At 40.5% G+C, this 12,013-nt stretch overlaps 1 protein-coding gene across 2 annotated transcripts; it reads left to right on the top strand.

Annotated features, from left to right (window-relative positions):
- The first annotated feature begins 343 nt into the window (after positions 1-343).
- On the top strand, positions 344-11,853 carry simc1 (SUMO interacting motifs containing 1). Of its 2 annotated transcripts, XM_038699232.1 has the most exons (10): positions 345-860; positions 2,306-3,652; positions 3,767-4,014; positions 4,160-4,229; positions 4,605-4,765; positions 5,276-5,368; positions 5,469-5,600; positions 9,584-9,740; positions 10,811-10,895; positions 11,515-11,853. In XM_038699232.1, the coding sequence occupies exons 1-10, from the start codon at positions 705-707 to the stop codon at positions 11,724-11,726; spliced, it is 2,661 nt and encodes an 886-aa protein (XP_038555160.1). In that variant the 5' UTR covers positions 345-704; the 3' UTR covers positions 11,727-11,853. The 2 variants fall into 2 exon arrangements, 1 of the variants encoding a protein (XP_038555160.1); XR_005441905.1 differs by lacking the exon at positions 9,584-9,740 and having other exon boundaries at positions 344-860; positions 11,515-11,651.
- The last annotated feature ends 160 nt before the right edge of the window (positions 11,854-12,013 follow it).

Below are 12,013 nucleotides of genomic sequence, written 5' to 3'. Positions count from 1 at the left end.
CAGGAACAAATGTAAGGGTACAATAGTAACAAGGAAGGCAGATGTGACAGGTTTAATGAATCTACAAAGAAGTGATGTGGAGGGACTTAATTGGAGTTTGAATAAAATACACTGTGCATGCATATGTGATGCGTGATTTGGAGGGAATAAAATGAGTAAAAGGTGGCAAAAACATTTGGTTAGTGCTCTTACTTGTTTCAGAGAGAGGATAGGTTTTAATAGTAAAAATCATACTAGTCTATGGTGGAATTGAAGGCAGATTGAGCCCTCACACTCCAGTACAGCAGGTGGCGATATTTGCAAATGTATAGTTGGTTGTTATCGCCCAAACTACAGAAGAGAAACGACAACAAAAATCAGGAAATTATACAATTCAGATGTGCCAGTTATGAAGTTGAATCAACCAGACGGACGTCATGTCATTGGATTTAAACTAGCTAACTCACTTTCAGCGTCAAAACCACCGGCAGCATCAGGTTCATGTAGCTGGCGATCTTAACAAGGCCATGGCAGAAGTTCAAGAATAGAGTAGCTTAACTGGAGTAGTTAACTTACTAGCTTGTGGTTTCTACAAAACATGATGGGAAGTTTCACATTAACGTTAGCTCTTCTTTCTTTGGGACTGTGGCGACTATCATGGGCCTGCTTAAGGTGATTCTGTAGTTTAGTTTCTGTCTCGTTTGAGGTTGAATGAGGGAGTAGAAATGGATGATGTGATCTGCCTCAGCTCCGACAGTGACAAAGACGACTCCGATGTGGAAATCGTCGGCTCCTACTGTAACCTTATGACCAAAGGTGATCCACTGCCCCTCACAGCGGTGAGAGTAGACGTTGACGCCGTGAACGTCAATGTCCCAAAGGTAAGCTAACAAACATAGCCGATAACGTTACTGTTACTAACCTGTGAGCTAACCTACAACTTTGTTGTTAACTTACACCGGGGAACACGAACAGAAAACACTTCACGTTCACACGTTTGTACCACAGGTAACGTTAGAGTCTGCTCACTGGCGCCGCGCTCAGTCGTAAGTAACGTTAAACTTGAAATATTGATAAGTTATATTCTGGCTGGTCAAGGTTAACGTTAAGGAGAACAGTTAACGGTTAACGTTATCACATTAATTTAAAACACAGCAAACAGGAATACTTTTCTCTGTCATAAATAACGTTATAGCAAAACCTATGATGTTATTGTCATGTTACCAAAGCACAACCTTCGCATGTTGTTATTGTCTAACGTTATAACTTACTAGCTAAGAAATGTGCCCTTGGCTATCATAAATATGTGTCAGATAATGTGTCCATTAGTTATTATAGATCTAGAATGTAACTTAATAATTCTTTGATATTATCATACTTTATTCACGGTTAACATTTGCTTACAGTGCTGCCCACCAGTAGTTGGTAAGTTAACTTCAATAAGGATACATTTTGCTATCTCTGAATAGTATTAACATTTTATGTGGTTTACCATTTAAATTGCGATACTGTATCTTTATTGTGCACTTTATATGGCGATACTGATAACCTTATATGTATTGTGATTTAGAAATATTTTCTGGAAATGTATTTAGGAGTTAACATTAGTCACTGATAAAATAAATAACAGAAATGTGTTAAAATGTTGTTTACTGTTAAATTAATTCAGCAAATCAGATTACTAACTAATTGAGATGTAACACTGATATAAAAATCATATTTAAAAAATCAAATGTTGCCCTAAAGCAGTCCTGCTCATTGATCTGCAACATTGTCAACAATGGCCTAATACACCCAGGGATTTAAAAGGGAGAGCTACCTCCATATTTAATGGTATGGCAAAACCTCTGACAGTTGACAACTTTTCAGGGTACAGTATATTGTCATATTGTCCTACCCTTAAGTGTTGGGTTTTAGCATAAAAATATATTGGCGCTATTAACAATATAGACATTTGACACAAGCTTGACAACCTCATATACTTTTACCTTATTGGCCAAGACAAAAAAAAAGGCTTTCAGGTATTTTATGGTTACCTATAAAAGTATCACAAAGAGCTATGAAAGTAACTTTCGTCAAAAACATGGCTTTCACGTGCCATGGGCCATTTAAACATACGTGGTTACAATGACTTACGGTCTTAAACAGAAAAAAAAAATTATAATCCTTTCAGTTGACAAGGAGAAATGTGTTCTACTGACATATGTTTTGGACTAAGTTTCCCACCTTGTTTTGAGCGAATCAGAAGCCATATTATTCTTGTCTAGAAATATTCAACCACAGCATTTATTGATTTAAATTTCTGTTTTTTTGTCCCTTTTTCTAGCGTTTTATTGACCTCACAGATCCAAAGTGGACCCTTCCGGAGCTGAAGATGCGTAAGAGAGGAAATTCTACTGTACTACCAGTGGTAGACTTGACTGAGAGCGACATAGCAAATGGGACAGAACAGGAGACAGATCATTTTCCACCGGATGACTGTCAAGTGAAAAAAGAAACTACAAATAAAAATCAAACTTCAAACAAACATGATTTTAAATTGCAGGAAAGCTCCTCAGGAGACCCAACTGTATTTGCACTACAGCGGGACTGTGGTGACCTAAAGCCAAATCAGAGATGTTTGGATTCTCAAACCCAACACCAAAAGCAGACAGACAGAGCACATCATTTCGCACCAGCTGTAAAATTAAGACGATTGCCTTTTCTTGAAACACATGTCACAGAACTGCAAATGTCAAGTTGTTCTGTCCATTTAACCGAAGATTATAACCAAATGTCACTGCACCTAAGGCAACTAGACAATAACAATGACTCACCAGAATGCATTAGTAATTTAAGGACAACCAGTGGTCCTCACATGGAGCCTACACTAGATGAGTCTCCTCCTAAGGTGGTAGAAACTCTTATCAGTCAGGGACAACAAGAGAACAATAATGAATTTACGAGCACACTGTTAAATGCTAAAACATCTCGGCGTCGGCAGAGCCCAGCTGACTCTCCCCGCTCGAATACAGGAAACTCTGTTGCAGCTTCAAAGGAGCACAGCGCTCCTGAAGACGAGAGGGATGACTTTTGCCCATCTATGCTCATCCCATCTCCAACTTCTCAAGATAAAGCGTGTGGTTCCATACAAGGAAAAGTCCTCTGCTCCAACCTGGAACAAATGGAATTGGATAAAGCACATTCTAGACAAAGCCATCACTCTGATCACTCATTTGCCCACCCTCCTTCAATCGGACTGAACAATTCTGAGCCTTATGTCCTCGACACTCTGTCCAACACAAGCCCCCTATCTCCTAACCTCATGAGCCAAGTTGACCCAGAACCCACCTCTGAACATACACTAACTGAGAATACGTCTGAATGGCATTCGGAGGAGGTTAGGAATGACGAGGCCTCAAACAGCCCCGACCTCTTGCGTTGTAGCATCCCTAGTGAACCTGCATCGTCAGTGTCTGAAACTGAGGACTTGGATGACAGATCCGGGACATATAGAGGGGATCTGGGAATTGACAGTCCAGTGTCTTTTCTTTGGCAAGAGGGGAGTGATGGAGAACTAGTGAATGAAGAAAGCAGATTTGACATGGACTTCAGGGCAGCCAGTACAGAGGACAGGGGTTTTGTGTGCCCCGTTATACTCAGGAAAGTAATGTCTGGACCTGCTCAAGCCCTGGTGAGACATTTCTCTAGATGTTTATTTGTTTGTTTTTCTGTAGCTCTCATTAAATCATTACACAACACGATTTTGTGCTAGGCTGAATGTACAGCATTTCTTTTCTTTTTTCAGATTGATGCGGAAGATGAAGGTTTTGGAACTCCTGAGGTGCTATGTCGTCAGAGCCTGAGCCTGGTTTACAGTACCATCGATGAGAACTACCCAGAGGGCACGTTGCAGCTCTTGACTGACCTACTACAGCCTGGTTACTATCCCCCCAGAGATATCACCTTCCACCTGCTGCGTGGCATTCTGCTTGACCCACAGTGTCCTTATCACCTGTGTGTGCAGGCCTTTAATCTGCTGATGAGGACACAGAGGTGAGGGAACTACAGGAATAACAGTTGTATAATTTGTTGCTTTTCCTATTTAAATTCTTAATTTGTCCTTTATGTCGTTTCTTCCAGTTAGTCTCACCCCTTTCCATCTTTAAATTCAGAGATTAAAGCTGCTTTCTGATTGCAGACACCACATGGCTGATAAAAGTGCAGTTCCATGGGACTGGGAGTTGTTGACCTCAGTCATTACCAATCAGGTACTATTCTAGGAAGCAAAATGTGTGAACAGTGAAGCTGGGCAGTGTATCAATGTGCGGTACCATCTGTTGTTGAATGAGATTTTGGTTGTAATATTTTCAAATATCTGAAAGGTTGTTAAATGGTTTGGTCTCAGAGGCTGAATTGCGCTCAGAGGCTGAATTGCGCTTAGAGTGGGTGGTGCACTTTTCTCAGTTTAATGAACGGTTTTATCTGACCTCACCTTTTCTCGTGTGTCAGTATGTTGAAAGCACAAAAAGTCATCCCCAAAATATTGTTGTATTGTTTTTTTCCTCATTGGAGAAAAATATTTGGATGGTTGTTTATATCTCTCTGGCTTAATATGCAGACATATTTTCATATTTTTTCCTTAGGACCATACAAAGAGACATCGCTGTGAGGTTGTGCGCATGCTCCTGGAGTACGTTGTGCAGACTTTGGAGGATGATTTCCAGGCCAAACGTTCGATCTCTGCCCTCCATCTCTCCATCGCCAAGGCAACATTGTCATGTGATCAGCAGTTCCCTCGTGTCAGGTGAGTTTGGTCAACAGGGGCTTGTATTGTAAAGCAAGATTAGAGGGTTAGTCAGCTAATTTTGGACCCAGGCGTTTTAGTTTCATTGTACATCTCCATGATAATATGCACTTTTTAAATTAAGCTTTTAGTTAAAACAGTTTGGAAGTTGTATTTTTGTTGTGCTGTTTTGTGGTGGACAAAATATTAGAAACACTTCTGAGTATGCTGTATGTTGCAGAACTAACCTACTTCAGAGCATGTTTGGTTAAGGGAATCTGCAAAAATGATGTCTGCTAAAAAACACTCACCTCTTACATGTAAATGAAACGCAAAGGCACATAAAAATGTAAACTCCACATTGTGCTACCATCATAACATCTACAATGACATATTACCAATCCCTCCAGGGTGCCAAGGTGGTCACATTATATTACATGGATAACAAGTAGTACAAGTTTCTGTTTATATTTTGCTCAAGTAGTGCTATTGGCTGTTTTTTGTTATTGTTTGTCTTTTTTGTCTTTCCAGAGATGTCATCAAATGGCTCTTTTCTGCCATTATGAAATCATCAGAGCATGAAGAGAGTGGAGAAGCAGCCAGAGAGAGAGATGAACAAATCAGGTGAATTACAAAGAAAGAAAATATAGTGGTTAACATGAGCAGAAGGGAACAACAGGCTGCTTCTATGCTGTATTTTCATTTGTCCCTTTATGCCGTACAGAATGGTGTCCATCTTCCAGAGGATGCTGTCCTTGGCTCTGGAGGTGGACCGTTCTCCAGCTCTAAGCTCTGCTAAGCTGTCCCAGGAGCTCTTCCATATGCTCATCGGCAATATACCTCTACGAGCACACAGGTGAGGAGGAGAGATGAGACAAGTGAAGGAGGCAAGATTGTATTTACCATTTAGGGAAAGTTGACATGCGATAGGTAGAAATTATTTTCTTTAATAACACACAGTCTTTGTGCCACTGGAATATGTATTGTTTGAAATAGTTAATTAGTTCATTGGTACATTCAGTGAACAATTTATTAAGTAAAATAATTTGCCTTTAAATGATACATAAAATGTTTGTAAAATATAATGAAAAATTGAAGAAATCAATGTTATTAGTTTCTTTAAATGATTAAAGAGGTCATATAATGCTCATCAAGTTCAAAATCTTATTTAGTGGTTGTACTGGAAAAGGTTTACATGGTTTCGGTTTCAAAAAACACCATATTTTTTGTCATACTGCACATTGCTGCAGCTAATTATATGATAGTTGTGATCTGATAGTCGTGATGGCTCCTCCTAAGAACTCTGAGAAAAAAGTCTGCTGTCAAGGAGGAATATGTTACTGTGAACGTTCCAATGGAAATGTTAAAAACACAGAAAATCTTTTACAATATTTACTTTATTAAAGAATTGCAATGGAGAACAGTACGGTGAATAAATAGCAGCAGAATTGCAGCATAGTATCGCACATTAATTATTGACAGATAATACTGCACATAAACATATAATGTCCAGTTGAATAACTGACTGAATGCCCATTTGTCAGACACTTAGAGGGAGGAGTTAAAAGTTTGATGGCCACAGTCAGAAATTACTTCCTGTGCCGCTCTGTGGTGCATTTTGTAACCCTAATGGTGCTTTCAGACCAAACGCGAAGCGAGCGTTCGGGGCGGTGAGTTTACATACAAAGTCAATGCAAAGATGCATAGAACCGCGATTTCCTTTCGGGCGACGCGAAGGCAACACAAAGGAATTCGTGTGAGTTGAATATTTTCAACTCAAGCGAGAAATTCGTGTGACGCTGAGTCGCGATAGCCTATCAACGTTGAGATTGTCCGTACGTCAGCGACGGATTCAGAGCATTGTGTGGAGAAGGCCAGGCAGAGCGGGCCAGCTGAGAGCTGCTAAACTTGGGAGAGAGGAGCAGGGAGCAGCGCTCCTGCTTTTGGGAAAAAAACACCCGTAGTTGGACTGGATTATGCTCTGACAACTACGCTGTTTGCTTGCGGGAGGAGCTCAGAGTAAACTGCTTTTATTAAATTAGCTTTTTACCTTAGTTTTGGGGATTACAATGTTGATTTATCCTCGCTTTAAATTCTTTAAAAATCCTACAATGTTATTTCCTGGATTTTTTTTCTCATTTTGTCTCTCATAGTTGAAGTGTACCTATGATGAAAATTACAGACCTCTCTCATCTTTCTAAGTAGAAGAACTTGCACAATCAGTGGCTGACTAAATACTTTTTGGTCCCACTGTATTTATTCCAGCTATCGTTGTACTTTATTGTGGCCAAGATAGCATAGCATAGCCCTGATCGATCCGAACTCCATTCAGAAAACAAACATTTTAGAAGTTGTTGTCCTTCTGTCTTGCTGACAGACCTGACAAAGCATGAATTCATATGTTTAACAAATCTACATCATATTGTAGTTATTTCAGCATCAGTTTGACCCATTTTACAGCAAATTGTTTACTTTGGGTTCATACAGCTGTAGTAATGGTGAGTTGTGTGTATTCCTGGTTTATTCGCGTGTGTGTGTGTGTGTGTGTGTGTGTGTGTGTGTGTGAACACTCAGCAGTTGTCCAGCGATAAAACCGCCTTGAGGAGAGTGTTGCGTGGATTAAATTCACGTTTGGTCTGAATGCCGCATAAGTCTTGCACTGAAAGTGCTCCTGTGTTTGAGCAGCACGTCGTGGAGTTGGGTGGGAGACATTGTCCAAGATGACGTGTAGTTTGGACAGCATCCTCCTCTCTGACACCACCGACAGAGTCCAGCTCCACCCCCATAACGTTACTGGCCTTGCGTATCGGTTTGTTGAGTCTGTTAGCGTCCATTACCCTCAACCTGCTGCCCCATCATGCAACAGCAGACAGGATAGCACTGGGCACCACAGACTCATAAAACATCCTCAGCATCGTCCTGCAAATGTTGAAGGACCTCAGCTTCCTCAGAAAATAGAGACGGCTTTAGCCCTTCCTGTAAAGGGCTTGAGTGTTCTTGGCCCAGTCCAGTTTATTGTCAATGTGCACTCCAGGTATTTGTAATCCTCCACAATGTCCACATTGGATGGAAACAGGGGTCACTGGTGCCTTTGCTCTCCTTAGATCCACAACCAGCTTCTTAGTCTTTTTCATGTTGAGCTGTAGGTGGTTCTGCTCCCACCATGTGACAAAGTCCCCCACCACAGTCCTGGACTCAGCCTTGTCACCCTTGCTGATACATCCAACCACAGCAGAGAAAACTTCTGAAGATGGCAGGACTCTGTTTGGTAGTTGAAGTCTGTGGTGAAGATGGTAAAGAGAAAGGGAGAGAGAACCTTCCCTTGCGGGGCCCCAGTGTTACTGACCATGCTGTCTGACACACAGTTGTAGGCGAACATACTGTGGTCTGCCAGTCAGGTAGTCAACAATCCAGGACACAAGAGGGGCATCCACCTGCATCGCTGTCAGCTACTCTCCCAGCAGGGCCGACCGGATGGTGTCGAAAGCACTGGAGAAGTCAAAAAACATGACCCGGCTTGTCCAGTTGGACATAGATGCAGTTGAGCAGGAAGATGATGGTGTCCTCAACTGCCAGTCGGGGCCAGAGGAGGGAGAAGTAGGCTTTTCACAGGAGGGTGGGGGACAGTGAGCAGGAGGTGGGAGTAGTGGGTTTGGAGTTAGAGGGCAGACAGCAGCTGAGTTAGTGGGGGGATGGGCTGGAGCCATTGAGTCAAATCTGTTAAAGAACAGATTATCAGAATCAGAATGAGCTTTATTGCCAAGTGTTTTACACATACGAGGACTTTGCTGTGGTGATAAGGTGCTACACGTAGACAATCATACAGTCAACATAAATAAATGTAGAAATATAATAAATATGGAATGGAAGAACAACGTTATAGATATATACATGAGATATAGAGAGAGAGAGAGAGAAATATATATATTAAAAGTGTTACCTTTTATATATATTGGTAAATTACATAAACAGTTTAAATGACAATTTAATCAGCATTTATATGCATTTCCTGACATTTTGTAATAGATTTTTAAAATGCCCACCCTGTTATGTTCCACCCTATCAGGGTGGACATTTAAAAACCAACTTAGCCATAGCTCTGTGAGACAGCAAACATAAGTAAGATAGTTCTCCAGGAGAGGAGAGGCAGCAGGTGGACGTCTTGTCACTGTGTGCTGCAGCTCAGTGTGTTTTTCCACCCGTGTTTTTGGACGTGTTGGACCTAGCCGCTTGGCGAACGTTATGACATGCATTTTGCTGTGTCGTCACAGGGATCAAAGGGAAAAGACTGGACTACAAACGAGCTGTTTTCGGGCAGGTCAGAGCAGAGCTTTCTGTGGGAGATGGGAACTTCCTTTGGGGAGGACTTTTTCACTTTGCAACCTATTTCATGCACAAGAAAGATATATAAATAGAGGGGAAAAAGCCAAAAAGCATAATATGACCTCTTTAATACACTTTTTTAAATTGCATTCACTAATGAGAAATTAGTTTCTCCTGTTTTTATGTGAACCTCTTGAAATTTTATCTTTAAATCATATGGAAGACGCTTTGGATAAAAGCATTTGCCGAGTGACTAAATGTAAATGTCCAAGTGTCTTAAAATTAAAATGTGGAAGAAACAGAAATTGAACACATTAAATCAGGCAGACAAATGAATTTTAGTTATTTAAGTTATTTAAAATTTTAGAGTTGTATTAATTTCTTAAACAGAGGATTTTTGAAATGGATTTTTAATTTGCACTGTTTATATGTAAAAGTATTTCTTTATTTTATAGTTTTCAAATGCATCACTCAGTTTTTCAAGCTATTGTTGACTAATCTGTCTCTGAAAACCAGGATGTTGTTGCTGGAGAGCCTACAGAGCAAGCTGCTGAGATGTAAGCTGTTAGAACATCTGTTAGACTACGCATGCCCACTGAAAATCTCTCTGCCCATGTCGCTCCGTCTTCTGCTTCACTTTCTGAAGAACTGCACTCTGGCACTAGACCCTACGGTGAATATCACTCTTGTATCTTGTTTTCCTTATCGGCCAACCTTTCCTCTTTACAGATGTAGTGGTACTGACAAATCTGTAATGGCATGTACACCGATCAGCCATAACATTATGACCACCTGCCTAGCATTGTGTAGTTCCCCCTTTTGCCTCCAAAAGAGCCCTGACCCGTCGAGGCATGGACACCGCTAGACCTCTGAAGGTGTGCTGTCTAGCACATCCCACAGATGCTCGCTTGGATTGAGATCTGAGGACTTTGGAGGCCAAGTCAACACCTTGAACTCGTTGTGTTCCTCAAACTATTCCAGAACCATTTTGCTTTGTGGCAGGGCGCATCATCTTTTGGCAGTGGACAGGGGTCAGCATGGGCACCCTGACTTGTGTATGGCAGCGCAGCCCCATATGCAGTAAACTGTTATGCACAGTGGTTCCTGACACCTTTCTATCAGAACCAGCATAAACTTTTTCAGCAATGGATTGGACCACATGGACCAGCCTTTGTACATCATGTGCATCAAGGAGCCTTTGCTACCCGTGACCCTGTCGCCTGTTCACCACACCTTCCTTTAACTACTAAGAGCTGCAGATTAGGAGATGCTCTGACCCAGTAATGTAGCCATCACGATTTGGCCCTTGTCAGAGTCACTCAAATCCTTACACTTGCCCATTTTTCCTGCTTCTAGCACATCAACTATGCAAACAAAATGTTCACTTGCTGCCTAATATATCTCAACCACTGACTGGTGCCATGGTAAAGACATAATCAGTGTTCATTTCACCTGTCAGTGGTGAAAATGTTATGGCTAATCAGTGTATGACATATTTGTGTTGATAGATTTTTCAGAAAAAGAGTGTGGAATTAAAGTGTACAGACAGTGACTACCTCATTTTTTATATATTTATTTTTTTAATCATTTAAGGTACACCAAATTGTGATTTGTGATGTTGGCTATATGAGTAAAATTGCCTTGACTTGACAGGATTGATTTCTTTTTGGGAATCTAACACATCAAAGTTAGCCACAACAAGCAACAGTTCAATGCGACTAATCCATGACTTTTTTTCTCCAGGATGGTACTGAAAGATGGCTGAGATGGGAAGAGTTGGTCCATCTCCTCTGGATGTTGCTGCTCAGCTACAACAAAGCAATGAAAGGTGAGACAGTGGTAAACACCAGTACAGTATTTCCAGCCATAATCATAAAATGGCTGACTATAAAGGCTGTAGAAATTAACAGAACATCAATTTCGGTTGTCACAATGGGAGTTTGTCTCAGAATGATGAACCAAATGCTCATTATACACAACATTATTAGCTTTCTTGATATTCAACAAACCAAAAATATGGTTAGTGAGGTGATGGAATATTTTTTTGTGCAGCAGAGACAGAAAAGAGGGCAAAAGTAGAAGTGACTTGTACCATTATTCTCCATCTTCCATCATTAATTCTTCCACATTTCTGTCTTTGGTTCATATCTGGGAACTATTGTGGATGTTCACACTGTGTGTGCTGTGAACGTAATGCATTTTTTACATTCCTGTACTTTCTTTTTATGTGTTGATTTTTTTTTTTTTTTACTCAAACACCTGTATTAAAATTTTAATAGATAGTATATCTCCTGCCTCTAAGACATATATGAGATATGAATCCTTTCATACCCAATGTACCATATCCCTGAATATTAAAACATTTCATCAATAAATAAAATTAATTTACTTGACTCACCCAAGCCCACTTTGATTTACCCCTAACATCTGTCATCTGTTAAACCCAGGTTATCTGTGCAGCTCAGTCACTGAACAAAGAGGTAGAGTTGGCACCTTGGTCTACAAGCCGGATGATATGTTATCCAAGGCCTCCGTTCGCGAAGCTGTGGAGGCCTTCCTGTCCAGAGCGCAGGCTGACCTTGGCCAAGCCTTGCCTCTCCATGTGGAAGAGTCCCTCACTTATCTACAGGATCACCTGCTAGATGTCTGTCAGTGTTGAATAAAAAAAATAGCCAAACTTTTTTCTTATAATGCATTGTATTAATTTAATGTTAATATTTATATTTCAGCTTGAGTTGACTTTTTGTATTTTAAATAAAGGCTGGGTCTTGTGAAGTAAAAATGTATTTACATCTGGTTTCTCTTAATTATATTGTCTTTTAGCCAGTAAAGGCATATCAATTTGTCATTAAGCATAATCTTCCTTGGATATCCATACAGATGCAACCATTACATCATTACTTTGACTACACCGCTAATGATGAGATTGGAAATTATGCTAACTAT

Source organism: Micropterus salmoides, unplaced genomic scaffold, assembly GCF_014851395.1.
Source record: "Micropterus salmoides isolate LMB-PRFRI ecotype aquatic unplaced genomic scaffold, ASM1485139v1 Ms_hic_scaffold_5, whole genome shotgun sequence".
Taxonomy (NCBI): Eukaryota; Metazoa; Chordata; class Actinopteri; order Centrarchiformes; family Centrarchidae; genus Micropterus; species Micropterus salmoides.
This window is presented reverse-complemented; position numbering and strand designations above follow the sequence as displayed.